This window comes from Misgurnus anguillicaudatus, chromosome 2 (genome assembly GCF_027580225.2).
Source record: "Misgurnus anguillicaudatus chromosome 2, ASM2758022v2, whole genome shotgun sequence".
In the NCBI taxonomy this organism is placed as follows: Eukaryota; Metazoa; Chordata; class Actinopteri; order Cypriniformes; family Cobitidae; genus Misgurnus; species Misgurnus anguillicaudatus.
Window position 1 is genome coordinate 5,522,377 of NC_073338.2, and position 18,042 is coordinate 5,540,418.

Consider the following 18,042-nt stretch of genomic DNA (forward strand, 5'->3'; position numbering starts at 1 on the left):
AAATAATCTTATTTACTTTCTTAATATATTCTTCTGGTCTCAACCCTGCTGAAAAAACAGCATCAAAATTCCCATGCTGGTCCATGCTGGTTTAGCTGGTGGTCACCAGCATACCAGCACCAAAACAAAACTTATGCTGGTCTTACATAGCAGTGGTAGGAAAAGTATTTTTTCCGAAATACAGAACCTAGGGATGCCATGTATATAGAAAAGACCAGTGGTGCAACACTGAGCCTTGAGGTACCCCAGTATTGAGACATTGGGGTTGACCTGCCTGAAGAGGTAAGACTTGAACCATAATAGTGCCGTTCCAGAGACACCCATAGCTTGAGAGTCAACAGGAGGATGTGGTGACTGACAGTGTCAAAAGCGCAGATAGATTCAGTGGGATCATTACAGATGATTTAGAGCGGGGGTAGGCAAGTTGTGGGGAATGTACCAGTGGAGAAAGAGGAGTTGAAAATTTTGAAAATAACCAATGGAGAAATTGCATGAATTAGGTGGGTGGGATCTAGCAAGCAGGTAGTTGGTAATGTTTACTGTATGTATGCCAGTTGGTAATGTCAGTGGGTAATGTTGCATACTATAGATAATGCCACAATTTTAATAATGGTTTACGTTAATACACCAGTAGTTTTGGCAATATTATGATGATGATCAACGTTGATAAATTTTTTAAAAGAAGCATTACCCTGAGATATTGATCTGAGATGGTGATTTTGATCCGAGGCTAGAAGGCAACTGAAAATGTCTGTTGTAAATTTGAGGATTTCACATCCACACCCATTTTTGACCATCAAATACAACATGTAATGCATCACATTATTGTAAAATGAGAAAATGTATTTAATTTCATGTTGACATTAACACTAAGCTGTGTCATTTATCCAGCTTCATGCGCACCACAAAATGTATCTGCCAATGTGAACTGTAGCAGTAACACAGCAACAGTAACCTGGGGGAGCAGCCAAGGAGTGGTGCTTTACTCCGTGACAGCCAGCAGTGTTAATGGCCAATCGGTTAACTGCACCTCAGCGTCCACCTCATGTGTCCTTTCACCTTTGGCCTGCGGACAGCGATACACGGTCACAGTGAGGGCTGTAAACACAAACTACAACAGTGATGCCAGTGCACCTGTACAGATCCAATCAGGTAACAATCCAAAAACTCATCAACCTTGTTGTTCTGCTTGTCTACTTTTTGGGACCATTTTTAGTAGCCACACATTTTTTGTCCACTGCAACTTACTTTGTACATACTTCGTATTGAATACTTGGCAGTGAATAAAAATTTAGACCACATATGTATATACACCAGTGGCAGAAATCATCTGAAACACATACAGTCTCTTTTTCATAAATCAAACGAAATACACTTTTAACTAGTAAAGGTATAATCCAAAGCATGATTCATGGCTGCAAATTAAACTAAAGTTTATTGTCTACTTTAAGCTTTTCAAACTATGTTTCAATAGTAAACATGTAAGGCTGCAACAACTAATCGATGAAATAACCGATTATGAAAATCATCATGATTGGTTAGTTAGGAAAGATTTCGTACAACTCATCGCAGGTTTTTTATATCTTCTTATATCTTCTGTTGCATGACAAAGTCCTACAGGCTGTGTATGCTGTCCGAAAACAAAATTGATTAGTTCATGTCTCGGGTTTTTCGGGTTTGACTCGAGTCATTCGATCTTTTCCGATATAAGGCTATGCAGCTCATAGCGAATATAGATTTGATTTGTTCATCTCTCGAGTCTTTGGGTCTGAGTCGTTCAGCCTTTTGTCATGTAATTTCACTGGATACAGAAATTATTTAATAACGTCAAACCTTATAAACAAAATTCAATGTACAAATTTTTAATAATAGAGATGTTTGTGTAACCTACCTTTATAACATAGCAATGATGTACACATAAACATTTTGAAATTGTTTTGTATCACTTTTCGGCCTTATGGAGTGCAACAATTGTTGATCAGATCTCTTTAGAGAGCACTTTCTTGCAAGGCATGGTTCATAAGAAAAGATGCTTTTTAAGGATGGTCTTAAAATCTTGGAGTGTCTTTTTATCAATCAAAGTAGCACTAAACCACACCTTTAAACTATTTTTATTAATTTGACTCCAGTTTGCCAACTTCTGACACAAATAAGCTTGTATTAAAGTAATTAGTCTATAGGTTCACTTACATTTTCCTCCAGCACTGTGAATGTATAAAGACACATAAAGACACATAGAAATTAGAATTATTTGTGTGTTGTCAGCTTATGCACACAGTGTTTGTCTATTGTTGTGACCTAGACGAGGATCAGATCATATTTTATGGCAAATCACTGTAGAAAACCAGTTCATCTACATACTTTATCTTGCCACTGTAATTGTTAGTTGCCCTAGAAATATGTCAACCGAGCAAAAGACAACTACACTCATCAAGGCAATTAAAGTGTAAAAGAATCAATACTAATACAAACTGATCAGCTATGACACAACAAGCAGAACCAATTAAGATGAACAATTTCCCTTTTTTCTATTCTAGTGCCTTGCAGCCCACAGAATGTCCTGCCCACTGTGGACTGTGGATTGAATGCATTAGTGGTTTCATGGACACCTAGTGCAGGTGGACAGAACTACACAGCCACTTTACGGGACACAAGTGGCCTGTCCACCACCTGCCAGTCTTCAGGCTCGCAGTGTAATATCACAGGGCTGAGCTGTGGTCAGGTGTACTCTGTTGATGTGACCGCATCAGATAATCTGTGCACCAGCACTCCAAGTTCTGCCAGTACCCAGTCAGGTATCTATAAACATAAACAAATCATAATCTATGTCCTTTGTCCTGCTTACTGTTTGTTTAAATAGCTTATGAAATGCAGAAGAAAAGCTGGTAATCCGATTAAATGTTCTGATTCTTAGTATTTGTTTTACCCATAGTTCCTTGTGCAGCCAGCTCCATCAATGCAACATTGGACTGTGTGCGTGGGACAGCCACTGTGTCGTGGCAGAATGGGACAGGTGCTCAGGGTTATGCTGTATCTGCCCTTTCATCTCGTGGTAACAGGGCTACCTGTGTTTCCAACAGCTCCATCACAAACTGTGCTCTGAGCTCTCTGCAGTGTGGTGATACGTATGCAGTGACCGTACAGACTCTCGGACAGACGTGCAACGCCAGCGCACAGATGACTGGCTCTCTGATCACAGGTAAGCCTTAGTGGTTTGAATGTGTGTAACTGAATTAGAAACGTAACCTTAATGTCATTTATCGAAGGTGCTTTCAAAGCTTTTTAAGCCACTGAATTAGACTGCTTTCAACTAACATATCACCTCTTCACAACTCAATGTGCAAATCAGCAAAGCTGATATCATCAAACCACCATTTGAATTCTTTTCTAGTCTGGTATTGTCATACAGACAGGTGTAAGTTAAAGCTTTTGCAACATAACACTAGATATGACTATATGCAACTAAATATGCATGTATCACAGTGTTTCAATTATAACCATAACACAAACAATAGTTGCTTGATACCTGTACACAACTTTCTATTAGCATGGAGTACAATACACCCCCATGTGATGTATAAAACACACAGCCAGATGCTCATCCATTTAGCAAAGTAGTCGCACCTTAAAACTTTACACCTCAAGTTTTGTTTTACTAGGAAAGGTGCTTCATCAAAAATATAAGCTCAACATTGCTGCCTTTCTTAAACACTCCAGCACATTTTCCTGTATCGTTTATCTATCACAAAGTTATTGCTTGAAGTGTGCAACTAGTCGCGTGCTAAGGGATTAATCAATAAAATGTTGTTTCTAGTATGCTTAGTAAGACTTTAATTAGCTGCTTTAGCTGTGTTTGATTAAGGTTGTAGCTAAACTCTCGGCCATCCAGGACCGAGCACTGACACCCCTGCCTTAGATGTTGTATTTAATCTGAAAGAGTCCATATAACATCCTAAATGAACACTATGTTTTTGTCTTTCAGCACCCTGCGCTCCCGAGTCTGTGGTCAGTCAGCTGTTAGACTGTCAAACAGGTGCTGTTCGCATCAGCTGGCAGTCAAGTAATGGATCACTGAGTTACTGCGCTAAAGCTGTATCCACGGCTGGCAATCTGACGTGTAACTCCACATCCACATCCTGCGTTATTCCTGCCATCGGCTGTGGACAAACCTATAATATTACTGTGGCCGCTCAGGGCAACGGCTGTATCGCCAAGAGTGTGACCAGTCAGATAACAGCAGGTACGGTATCATTCAGACAAAGATTTGCTCACGTCCACTGTGACTAACATTAAATATTACAGGAAATACACAGATTAAAGGAATAATTCATAGGAAAGTTGTAATTACCTGTAACGTGGGCTGCTTACATAAAGCGAGAGAGATTAGAATCCATGTGCAAGGAGGTTTATTGTAAAAATCCCAGAAGGGCTGGCAAACAAATCCAGTAAAGGGCAATCCAAAAGAGTAATCCACATATACAGGCAAGAGGTCAAGGCAGGTAGCAAACAAGCAAAATCCAAAGAAACAGGCACAGGTCAAAAACAGGAACAGATAAACAGGCAACAGGATAAACGCTTGGTAATGCAGCAGAGACAGACATACATACAATACTTCGCAGGTCTGATTTTACCGGTTTTATACAAATACACAGGAAGTGGGAAGTGAAGTGTGACAAGACAAGATATAAAAATAAAAGCCAGAACAGAACAGGTTATCAAAATAAAAGTTCAAAACACAAAACAGGACACGAGACAAAACCCTTACATTACCCCATTATTTACTCACATTAATGCCATCTTAGATGATATGACTTGCTTGTTCAGCAAAACACATTTAGAGTTATATTAAAGCTCACATAACACACGCTGTTTCTGTTTATCTCATGTTAATCTTGAGTACCTATGTAGTAGTATTACATCTTCATATATCCAAAGAGTCTTTAGGTTTTTCAGATTTATTAACGACAGATACCGAAACTTGGACAAACCATGGCAAAGTAAATTCGGCACAGAAACAATTTTTACACTTTGCCTAAGTTTAGCATGAGAAATCCAACTCTTTAACATTAATAATAAGTCATTAGTAATAACAGTAGTAATAATGCATAAAATAGACCCCTCCCAAATAATATCCTGCATGGCTCTTCCTGAAGCTTTGTAATGGCATTCAATAGTTGTCGCTGTTTGAAGCCCATCCATTATCAGAAAAATAAATAAAAAAACTCTGGTGGTTAAATATTGGTCTTCTGAAGTTTGTGAGAGAAAACATTTCATATTTTAGCGTATTTATCAATCAATATCCTGCCTTTTAAATGTAAACACATTTAGATAAAAAAGATGGCACGACAGCCCTACCACTTAAAAAAACTTTGTAATGGCATTAAATAGTGACTAAGAGACATGATATTATTTAACATAACTCTAAATGTATTTGGCTATAAACTAACCCACTGCTTTCAAACAAATAGTGAACAACAAACAAACAAACAAACAAACAAAACGGGGGAAAAAAACTTTCATCCTATCTATATTTTTTCTCTGCTTATAAACTCTTACAACTCTAATACAAATTTTTTAGCAAAAAGCTGAAATAATTGCATTTTTGTGAAGGGATTTTGTTAGAGCTCAGATTCAGAACAATTTTATAAACATAAACAGTGTAAAAGTAATTTTTTTTAATATATAAATTGGGTAAGTGTGCCTTATAGTGGATAATCGCGGTCTGACTCATCAGGAGTTTTTTATGCAAATGTTTTCTCTTAATTGACGAGATAACTCGTCAATGGCGGGGAAAGAGTTAAGGTGAGTAAATTATGGGCTGATTTTTTATTTTTTAGGGAGGAAAAATTACTTTAAAAAGTTCCTTTCTGTTTTTTCCTCCTCTATAGGACCCTGTCCACCCAGCTCTGTCTCTGCAGTGTTGTCAGACTGCTCTTCTAACACCGCCTTAGTTTCCTGGACCTCTATACCTGGAGTTCAATACACAGCGAGAGCCAATGGCACCGCGGGGTCCTCTGCTGGTGTTCAGTGTAATACAACAAACTCAAACTGCACTCTTACCAATCTACAGTGTGGCAGTCAATACAACATCAGCGTCACTGCTACCAGAAACAACTGTAGTAGTACAGCCAACATGATGTCCAACTTTACCACAGGTTAGGGTGACTTACACACGTACAAAATTATACTAAACCAAAAGTTTGTCTACAGTTCAGAGTCAGACTTACAAAATGCACTGTGGTGGCCACGTAAATGTGATGTTACAGATGCTAATACCATAGTACTTAAATACAGTAGTATTTGAACACTTTAAGAGGCACATTACTGCAGTTAGCAAATTTTTAATTACTTAAATCATTTTAAATGTTATGATCGAAAAGGGTGCCTGTGCCATCAAACTTTAAAATAAATGGCATTTGAAAAATATTTAATATACTACAAACATCCTCTCCCATTTTTTTTTAAGTATACCAGAAGTCTCCAAATATTTTTGCCACTGTTATGTATGTCCACTGTTCGTCCCATCATGTATGGCATAAAAGTAACACATCATTTCAGTAGGGCTGGGACTCCAAAAAATTAATCTAATTAATTGGAGGCTTTGTAATTAATTAATCGAAATTAATCACATTTTAATCACACATAAATATTTGACCTGAGAAAATTGAGAAGTTATTTTTTCACATGGATTTTTAGTATACCATGAATAATGAATGACTGAATACATAAGCTTAAGCAACAAAATATTGTTTATTTTTGTTCAACCAAGTCGTTGTACTCGGTGTCGGGCTAATGTCCACGCTAGCTGCTATATGTTTTGCATTGAGATGATACTTGAGGCTCGATGTGCTGTGGTGATATGTGAATTCCTTGTTGCATAGCTTACACACAACATTTCAGAAAAAGAACATCATACCAACAGTAAAATATGGTGGTGGTAGGGTGATAAATGTAAGCATGAATTCTGCTGTCTACCAAAACATCCTGAAGGAGAATGTACGGGCATCTGTTTGTGAACTCAAGCTGAGGTGAACTTGGGTTTTGCAGTGGGACATTGATCCAAAACACACTAGCAAGTTCACATCTGAATGGCTGAAGAAAAACAAAAAGACTTTGGAGTGGCCTATTCAAAGTCCTGATCTCAATCGTATTGAGATGCTGTAGCTGTGGCATGACTTTAAAAAGGCGGTTCATGCTTGAAAACCCTCCAATGTGACTGAATTACAACAAGTCTGCAAAGAGGAGTGGACCAAAATTCCTCCACATCGCTGTAAGAGACTTTTGCAAGATATCGCAAACATTTGATTGCAGTTGTTGCTGCTAAGGGTGGCCCAACCAGTTATTAGGTTTAGGGACGCAAAGACTTTATCACACAGGGCCATGTGGGTTTGGATTTTGTTTTCTCTTCATAATCAAAACCTTTATTTAAAAACTGCATGTTGTGTTTACTTGTGTTATTTTTTATTAATATTTAAATCTGTAAAAAAGTCTAAAAGTGTGACAAACATGCAAAACAAAAATCAGGAAGGGGACAACACTTTTTCACACCACTGTACTATGCATTTTAAAATACATAGTATTCCAAAGTACTAAACGTGGTATTACCGTAATTGTAGTGTAACTACGTTCAGAAAAGATGGTATTATTGTAACTTCTGTCATGTACAACAGACTGTTTAAAATCTTCTCTTATCTCCTTATCTCTCTTAGCACCGTGTGCACCGGTTCTGTCTGATGCTGTTCTGAACTGTAGTTCTCGGTCCGCTAATGTGACGTGGTCCGGCTCAGCATCGAGTGGAGTTGTGTTCTCAGTCAGCGCTGTGAACACTCAGGGTGTCCGGCTGGGCTGCGGACCTTTGAACGGTCAATCCTGTGTAGTGGACGGACTGCAGTGTGGTCAGACGTACACATTTGGTGTGAACGCAACACAAGGCCAGTGCACCAGTACAAGCAACACACTGCAGAGACAGACAGGTAACAGCAAACACAAAGTGCCTCATGTAAAGGAGAGATGACCTATAACATTTCTAAACAATCAGACAATATTTTCTGGCGAATTAATTATTTAAATAATAACTTTAAATGGAGGGACTAAGGACTAGGGGTAATGTACTTTGAAGTTGACTGTGACTAAGGACGGGTTCACAATACAGGATTATGTGCCCAGATCTACCCAGATTATCCCCTCCCAAAATCCAAAAGAAAATCGGGTCCTGCACCCCAATCGGTTCCGATGTTTGGCTCAGATTATCATGTAATGATCATGATGTTTACAGATCAAATCTTACACATCACGATGTGCTCACAAGCAAAATGGGCCCGTCCTAAACATATGAAACATGTTTGATATTTAGGATTTTAAATCGGGATGATTACATGGTTACTTGTTCCTGTATAGCTCAGTGGCAGAGCATTGCGTTAGCAGTGCAAAAGGTTGTGGGTTTGAACCCAGGGAACACACATACTGATTAAATGCATACCTTGTAATGCACTGTAAGTCGCTTGGGACAAAAGCTTCTGCCATATTCATAAATAGATACTTTACAATAACTAATGAGAAATCCTAAAAATCCTGTATTGTGAGCTTGGCCTTAGGGGCCGTTTACACGACAATGTTTAAAAACATAAATGGTTAAAGTTTTTATGCGGTTTGGCTGTTCGTTTACACAACAACTGCATTTTGGGGTCACGAGTTTCAAAGTGTACATTTTTGATAACCACACTTCCTCCTCTCAGTGTAAACTACGCATTTTGGAATCTGTGATAACGGTGACTTCACTTCAATATTCAAGAGTTTATTGTCATATGGAAACACTGAGCCAATGGGCCTAAAATATGAAAGAGAAATGAAAATATGAAAACATGTAATGGAATTTGTTAATTTTATAGGCATACGCAAGTATAACCAAAACAGTGATGGTGGCCTACATGTGTTTGTATTGCTCAAGATACCGAGTTTATTAGTGCTTCTCCAAAAAATTAAAATTGTTAAATGTTAAGTTTGTCATCTTATGAACAAAACTGCTTGATGCATTTGCCGTCTTAAAGGCGGAGTCCACGATGTTTGAAAAACGCGTTGGAAAAGGAGACGGGCCGACTACCAAAACACACTTATAGCCAATCAAATCAAATGCCGGGTTGCGTATGTGTGGGGCGGGTCTATCAACAGAAGGTCCAGATTCAATTGGGGTAGGGGCGTGTTTGTTTAGGTGATTTCAAAAATCAACATTGGCTTTCAAACATCATGGACTCCGCCTTTAATTGTTTGTATTTATTGCTCTGTAAAATAATGCTTATGTGGGCAGGAGTGTGGTGCTTCTTTATAAGATAAGCACAGAATGACATATTTTTTTCTTCTTTAGCCCCATATGCACCACAGAATATCCAGTCCAAAACTAACTGCGGCAATAACACAGTGAGCGTGTCCTGGTCCAGCAGCAACGGAACGGTTTCTTATAGGACCACACTGGAATGTTCAAATGGACAGACATACACCTGCAGGACAACTGCAACAGGATGTGACATCACTAACATGCCCTGCGGACAGACCTGCACTGTCAAGTCAGTGGCGGAGGGGACGACCTGCAACAGCTCAATTGGCATTGGACCAAATATAACAACGGGTAAGAAAACAGGCTTATAAACTGGGTATTATTATATGGATTCTGATGCCAGTTCTGGAGGATTTAAAATCTTAAAATTAATCTTATTTACTTTTTTTAATATATGGTTCTGGTCTCAATGTGCATATTTCATTAGTTTACAATATTCCAAAGAAAAACTGGTTTCTGAAATGACTTTGACTGACATCACCCATACTGGACAGGCTCTTGGTTTATGATGACCAAACCCCACATAGCGATTTCAGCATTGCTTTAGACTTTCACTATACATTTACATTTAGTCATTTAGCAGACACTTTTATCCAAAGCATTTACACATGAGGTAAACAACAGGAACAATTAGAACAACACGAGAACAGCAATACATAAGTGCACAAAAACTAGCCTCATCAAGCCTAACACAGTATACATAGCTAACAAAACAGAATAGAAAAGACAAAGATAGGAAAATAGAAAAGATATTAAACTCTGTATTAGTAAGTAAGGTGGTCAGGATGGCGGAAGAGATGGGTTTTTAGCTGATTTTTAAAGACTGCTACAGAATCAGCAGATCTTGTAGCAACCAGCAGATCATTTCACAGTTGTGGAACAGATCCATAAAAGTTATGTAAAAGTGATTTTTTTCTCTTTTTGGAATGACACCACAAGATGTTGCTTGTAGGTAAACCGCAGGGATCTAGAGTGTACATAACTCTGTTTAAGTGAGTGAAGGTAAGGGGTGCTGACCCACTGGTGGTTTTAAAGGCCAGGAGCAGGGCTTTGAATTTGATGCGAGTGACAATAGGAAGCAAGTGTAACCTGGCAAAGAGAGGAGTGACATGCGCCCTCTTTGGTTTATTAAAGACCTCTATTTCCGCTGTATTCTTGAACATCTGTAGGGGTTTCGTTGTGCAGGCTGGGAATCTGGTCAGTAGCGCACTGCAATAGTCTAGTCTGGACAGGACAAGTGCCTGGACTTGTGTATCATGCTCAGATATGAATGGTCTATTGTTGTAAAGGATAAATCTACAGGAGCAGGTGGTGCTGGCAACATGATCCGGGAAGCTATGCTGATCATCAATTACCACTCCAAGGTTTCTGGCTGTCCTGGAAGGTGTAATGGTCCATGAACCTAGTGGTTGTGATGAATCTAAGGGTCAGTCGATATCACAAGCAGTTGTTTGCAAGGTTCAGCTGTAAATGATGATTCTTCATTCACAGTGAAATGTCACTCAGACATGCTGAGATGTGGCCAGAAACCGTTGGATCGTCAGGCTGGAATGATAAATGGAGTTGTGTGCCATCCACATAACAGTGGTAGGAAAAGTCATGTTACAGAACCTAGGGATGTCATGAATATAGAAAAGATCAGTGGTCCAAGCACTGACCCTTGAGGTACCCCGTAATCGAGACGTTGGGGTTCAGAGACGTCACCTCTCCAGGATACTCTAAATCAGTGGTTCTCAACTCCAGTCCTCGGGACCCACTGCTCTGCATATTGTGCATGTCTCCCTTATTTAACACACCTGATTCAGATCATCAGCTCGTTAGGATAGATTCCATGAACTGAACTGAGTGTGTCAGATATGATAGACATCCAAAATGTGCAGAGCAGTGGGTCCCGAGGACTGGAGTTGAGAACCACTGCTCTAAATGACTTGCCTGCTCGAGAGATGCTGGTCTGTAGTTTTGTAACATTACAGGATTAAGTGTGTGTTTCAGCAGCAGGGTTATATGAGCCTCAGCTGTATGGAATATACCAGTGGAGAGAGATGAGTTGATAATGTGGGTAAGAGCAGGGATAACCAATGGAGAAATAGCCTAAAGCAGATGGGTGGGTTTTAGCGGACAGGTAGTGGTTAATGTATATGTGACCGATCACGGAAAGTAGGGACACAAGTCGGATCTGGGGCATTTTGAGTTATTCGTAGATTCTCAAAGTGTAGTCTCTAAGCTTTCCAACGATGTGTAACACATGGAAATCTGTTAATATTTGGAGAAGTTGTGGCCATTTGAATGTAGAAACTCAAAAAAGCGTATAAATTAGCCTCTAAAGTCTCACCTTTCTCCTGCTGGAAGTGACAATAGGGCTCATTTACATCTCTTTTAGCTAAGCCAAATCCCCTGTAAAACCGTTTTGAGATACAGATGCTCTAGCATCATATGTAGTATTTTGTGAAAGAGGTCCGGATGACAACATGCAAAAAATAAACAGGACTTTTTACCTTTGTGTTTATCACAAGTCGAATCCAGTCTGTTTTAGATATGTGAATCATCCAATGACCATTTTTGTCCACAAATGCGTATAATCCATGAAATATAGATATATAGTCTATTGTTTACATCAAATTTTGCATGAACGTATGGTAATAAAATATAATATACAATCTGAGGACTATTTACGTCGTAACACTGTATATGAGATTACACTTTAGGTTCCGGTAAACACATGAACCCGCCTTCAAAGTTTGTATTTAAAAGTAGGGAGGTAGTATAATAGATAATCCAAATAGCGCCGTCGAAAAACGTGACATATGGTAAATGAGGTTCGAGGTCTTGCTCGGGTTGCATACCCCAAAATCAATACATTTTCACTCTAAAACCGGTTTCATACAGCATGCGTGAGCAGTGTGTAGAGGAGCACATTTGCCGTGCGTTGCCATCGCTCTGTCGTTGCGGGGGTGTGAGACACAGACAGACTGCAGTGCAAGGACCCGCTGCTCATTGAGAAGAGAGAGCGAAACATGCTCTTGCGTCAGTTTTGACTTACAAATCATGATTCAACAAAAACTGTCATACTAAAATTTATTTTAAATGTTTGCAAAACCGTAAGAACAACTTAGACCACACATACGCAATAATCATGAGCAAGGAAAAACATATATAAAATATATAACACAGATATATATTATAGGGTTCTTTTTCCTTGTTCATGATTATTGCACACGTGGTCTAAGTTGTTTTTACGTTTTTGCAAACATTTAGAAGAAATTTTTGTATGAACGTTTTTTGTTAAATCATGATTTGTAAGTTAAAACGTCCGTACGCACATTTTACGAACACATTTGTGTGTGCGTATGCATGCTTGGTGAATGAGACCCAAGGGGCCTCATTTATAAAATGCTGCGTAAAAACCATCTTACATTTGATCTTACGATCATTTAACAAAAATGCGTACGTGTGATTCATAAAGCGAACGTACGCGCAGAAAACGCGCACACCCGTTTCAAATCCATAAATCGCAAATGAACTTGAATTTGTCAGATCTCCGCCTTTAAACCATGCGTAATTAATGTCAGACATATAAAAGAGCGCTTGTCAATGTTTAAACCCAATTTCAAACAGCAAGAATGGCTTATATTGTCAAAAATCTGCAGCAGTCTGACAAGCAAAAGTGCGTACGTCTGCTCAGACCTTGACGTAGCGCTAAGCACTTTTTTTCACGTCAAAGATTTATAAATATGGACTTTGCCGTGGATTTTTACGTATGTGCACTTTACGATCAAATCTGTGCGTGTGCATGCTTTATAAATGAGGCCCAATGTCTTGTAAAGGGTCCATGTGTACCAAAGCAAACACTGATTACCTAAATGGTCATTTCATAAAAAACAATAATTTACAACAATATAACATCAGTAAAGCTAAATAGAGCTTTATGACCTCTTAATTAACAATTTGGATCCCATATCAGTTCTTATTCTTTGATCAAATGTAAAAACATTTAGAGGCGAAATGGATTATCGGTATTGATTAAAACATTCTGAACTTGAAAGATTATGTGTATGAATTTTGTATGTGAAAAGTTACATGAACTAAGACTTTTGATTTATGGGCCCAGAATGCAAAAATAACAAAACTGGAAATGTGATGCTGTTGTATTCCACTTAGATGAAAAAAATTCTCTCATCTATTGCATTTAGTAAAATTTACATGTAAGAATCGGATACAAAAAAACAATTCCAGAGTAAGGCAACCCTTAAAGGAACAGTATGTAGGATTGTGGCCAAAACTGGTATTGCAAACAACAAAACTTGTGGCTAAAACTGGTACTGCAGTCAAACAACTGGGGCCTATACCATGAAGCCGGTTTAGTTGGTTAGCCAGCTTTGTTTAGGATTAGTTTGTGCAAATCCTGGGTTTTGGGTACCATGAAAATAGCTTGTACCAACAAGGCCTGAACATTGGCTTGGTTTTGTCAACCTGAAACTAATCCTGTAACCCTGAGTTTGTTTAACCATTTTCATGGTACGGGCCCCTGGTGGCCAATATACAAAATGACAACATAAACATCAGTTGAGGGCTGCAACTCCACTTTTTAAATGACAATATATATCCTGGCCATACCAATGTTGTCAGTGTTATAAGTATTTGAAATGAAAATTATTTCTTAATGTCTATTGACATATCAGGGCCATTTTATGATTAATTGATATCAATTTCTTACATACTGTTCCTTTAAGTATGATGTGAAAGAAATGCAAAAATTGACATCATATCTTCAAACTGAGCATGCTCATAATCCAGTGCTCGCTATTTTATTAAAAAACTAAGAAATTTTAGTTATCTCAGTTTGAAATATTAAATTGTCCATACTATTTGTTTAACTTTTTTGGCCATTTTTGCCTTTATTTGAAAGGGATTAAGGAGAGGACGGGGAGGAAAGAGGGGTATGAGATCGGCAAATGACTATGAGCCGGGAATCGAACTCGGGTCGCCGAAAGTGCGAAAGCACCAAATACACCACCGGCTCCGACATTGTTTTACATTTTTACTTTAATCATTTTTCTTTGAGTAATCTCAATGTTTCTTATCTTAAATAGTGCAGTAAAATTAAAAAACAAAGTTTCTTATTTTTTTACACTGTACCCTGCCTTTAGTAATTGACTAAACTTTTATTAATCTTTAAATACTAAACTAAAAAATACAACTTGTCAAACTGTATTCATTCAAAATTTTAAAGTCACTTTCCCTTTTGTCATTCCAAAACATTGTTACAAGATTTCTCCTCTCAGAGCTGAATGCTGACCAGAAGCTGTCGAAGCTGTGGTCACCATTTACATTTTATGAAGCGAAACATCTTCATATATCTATATTGTGTTTGTGCAGTGCCGTGTGTACCTGCTCATGTTCAGGGCAGTGTGGACTGTACATCTGGAAACATCTCTCTGTCCTGGAATCAAAGCGTGGGTGCTGTTTCCTACACCGCGACTGCTCAGGGTAACGGTGGCTATGCTTCAGTATGTAACAGCACTGGACCAGCGTGTGTCTTCTCAAATCTGCTGTGTGGGATGAACTACAGTTTCTCTGTGAGTGCGTCTGATGGGACCTGCAGTACCGCACCGAGCCAATCCATCCTGCTGACGACAGGTACATATACAAAAGATTTTATTTGTCGCATACACAGTTACGAAGATAAAACTAGCAGGAAATCTGGCATACTGTGTAGACTATGCAATGATTTTTTTTCTTAAATGTTTAGATATATTTAACAACTAAAACCTACACACCCTTGAGTATAGTATACCACCAAACTGAATTTATGTTCCTCGTGGCCCTATGAATATTTTGATTTGAATGCATTTGTATAAATGCTTAAAATAATTTTTTCAACAAATATAATCTTTTTTTAAACAGTTTTTTACAGTATTTTGCCGGTGGAGTTAACATGCGTCTTGCGTAATTTGCAAAAACATCAAAATATAAGTAGAAAATTTAAATAAGATCATAAAGTTAGTACTGCCCAGAAAAAATTATGCTCAAAAAGAAGACAACTTAATAAATGAAGCTGTATATAAGCTTTTGAACAAGATGATTGATGTCAATTCCAAAAATGCAATTCTTAACATATCTTTTATTTAAAGTATATATGTATAATATGGTAAAATGTAAGATTGAAAACTTTTTATGGTAACTTTCCATAGGGACTGTTAATACCAGTAAATTCTGTGAATTCATTTTCATATGAAATCATATTAAACACATTTCACTTCACTTCAGTCCCCTGTAAGCCACAGAATGCGAGCGCCCAGCTGAACTGCAACACAAACACTGCTGTTGTGACATGGGAGCCCAGTGATCGAGTTTTGAGTTACATAGTCAAAGCCAGCAGCCCTGACGGACATCAAATCAACTGCACAAGCTCCAACTACAGCTGCACATTACCCAGCATGCACTGCGGTCAGAACTACAACGTCACTGTCGCAGCCCTGGTTGGAGGTTGTTGCAACAACAAAGCGAACTTCATTCTGCCATCAGGTGAGTGTATGGCAACTGTTGTGCACATGATTACAAAGAAACTCAGATTTATTGCTGTGTTACAGATAAAATCAGGCACTTTTTAAAGTAAGAAAGTAAGTTAATAAAGTAAGAAAATTGCAGCAAATAAATTGCAAATAATATATTTCACAAATACACAACTGTCTGTGTCATTGCTAAGAGCAAATGGGGCATGTCATGTGTTTAAAGTCGCAATGAAATTGAAATGAAAAACTATATATATATTTTCTTAATATTGTGGTATTATTAACAAATGACTTATCTGTGAGCTTCATTATTTTTTAAAAATTCGTGTGTGCTCATAATCTTTAATCAAAAATGCAAATCTCCTCCCCTCCTCAAAACGATCTCGCTTCACTTCCGGTCATAAGTATGGCAGGTGGGCGGGGCTGGGAGAAGATCGCAGCGATTAGCAATTAGCAACACGACCCAACTTCAAACGATCCAATCAGATCTCGATGGACAAATCCAGCCCTGCCTTATTTCATCCCAAAAGCTGTTTCATTCGGATATACGTCACCATGGGAAAAATAAGGCAATCGCTACTTCCGTTTCATGGCGACTTTAATAGTTTTAATTAATGATAATACCCCTTTTTCTCATAGTCTCATAGTGTGTCAGTTTCTCATAGGCTGCGTCCAAAGTCGCATACTGTCATAAGTTAGTCATTAACTAAAATGACGTTAATTTAACCACAAGGGGCATTTTTTAATAAAGCAAAATCTGTCATTCTTCTTCTTCCTCCTTCTGAACACTTAAGTATCTTGCAGTGACTCTCTAATAGTGTCTTAGTATCTCAGTGTCCCACTGTCTCATAGTGACCCAGTGTCTCATAGTGTCTCAGAGTGTCTTAGTGACTTATAGTCTCATAGTCTCTCAGAGTATCTCACTGTCTCATAGTGACACAGTGTATCATAGTGTCTCAGTGTCTCATAGTCTCAATGACTCATAGTCTCATAGTGTCTCAGTGTCTCTGGAGTATCTCAGTGTCTTATAATGTCTCACTGTCTCATAGTGATGCAGTGTCTCATAGTGTTTCAAAGACTTAGAGTATCTCAGTGTCTCAGAGTATCTCAGTGTCTTATTGTGTCTCACTGTCTCATGGTGATGCAGTGTCTCATAGTGTCTCACCGTCTCATAGTGACAGAGTGTATCATGGTGTCTCAGTGTCTCATAGTGTCTCATAGTGTCTTACTATCTCATAGTGACACAGTGTATCATAGTGTCTCTGTGTCTCATAGTGTCTCACTGTCTCATAGTGACGCAGTGTCTCATAGTATTGCAGTGTCTCATAGTGTCTCAGTGTTCCATAGTGTCTTAAAGTGTCTCAGTGTTTCATTAACTCAAACTAAACTGTTCACCTTGTTTATTGGCACAATGGTGATGGTCTCCCAGTTCAGAGGTCAACAATTTGAGGGAACAAACATGTAATCTCCAACTATCTTTTGTTTATGTTTTAAAACAGAAGATTTCATTTGGATGTTTAGAAAAAAGATGTGACTGTGATGAAATACTACAAGACAAATTCAAGAAACATAAAACAAACTTTTGAAGCTGTAGATAAAAAATATCTGGGGTTGCTGTGTTTATGGTAAAATCTTAAATTGTTCCATGTATTACAGTGTGCAAAAGATATTTCAAACAAAAAGTAGAAATAACTGACTTTACTGGACTGACTGACTTACTTCACAAACAACCTAACAATGTCGAACCGCAGTCCCCATTCACTTACACTGCATGAGAAGTTCAAATGAAAGTGAATAGTGTATCTTCCAAAGAAGAAAGTCAATTGTCAGTGAATAATATTGATTTTGTTGACTTACCTGCTGCTCTCTGATATCCGTAGCTCCGTGCGCTCCTCTGATGGTTAATGGTACACTGGACTGTGTCACCAACTCCGCATGGGTTTCTTGGAATCTGGACAATGGTACCGAGTCTTACTCTGTGCTGGCTGTATCGAGTGATGGTCAAATTCGTAACTGCTCCACCTCAAACTCCAGCTGTAAAGTGGCTGACCTGGGCTGTTCAAAGATCTACAACTTTTCTGTCACAGCCACAACCGGTCCCTGTCAGAGTCCAGCCAGCAGCAGCTTTCAACTGGAGACAGGTGAGTACAGATCCAGAGATTGTCCCTGCAAGCTACCCTACGATGGCCCGCTTAGGGT

At 38.5% G+C, this 18,042-nt stretch overlaps 1 protein-coding gene across 1 annotated transcript in view; it reads left to right on the forward strand.

Annotated features, from left to right (window-relative positions):
• fndc7rs1 (fibronectin type III domain containing 7, related sequence 1) overlaps positions 1-18,042 on the forward strand; it is an 80,894-nt gene that overhangs the window by 52,524 nt on the left and 10,328 nt on the right. Inside the window, exons 38-47 of the mRNA XM_073871698.1 lie at positions 892-1,152; positions 2,538-2,795; positions 2,933-3,199; positions 3,983-4,240; positions 5,889-6,155; positions 7,710-7,973; positions 9,362-9,622; positions 14,708-14,968; positions 15,599-15,856; positions 17,724-17,984. Coding sequence (XP_073727799.1) covers positions 892-1,152; positions 2,538-2,795; positions 2,933-3,199; positions 3,983-4,240; positions 5,889-6,155; positions 7,710-7,973; positions 9,362-9,622; positions 14,708-14,968; positions 15,599-15,856; positions 17,724-17,984 — 2,616 coding nt within the window. The remainder of the gene's footprint in view (positions 1-891; positions 1,153-2,537; positions 2,796-2,932; positions 3,200-3,982; positions 4,241-5,888; positions 6,156-7,709; positions 7,974-9,361; positions 9,623-14,707; positions 14,969-15,598; positions 15,857-17,723; positions 17,985-18,042) is intronic.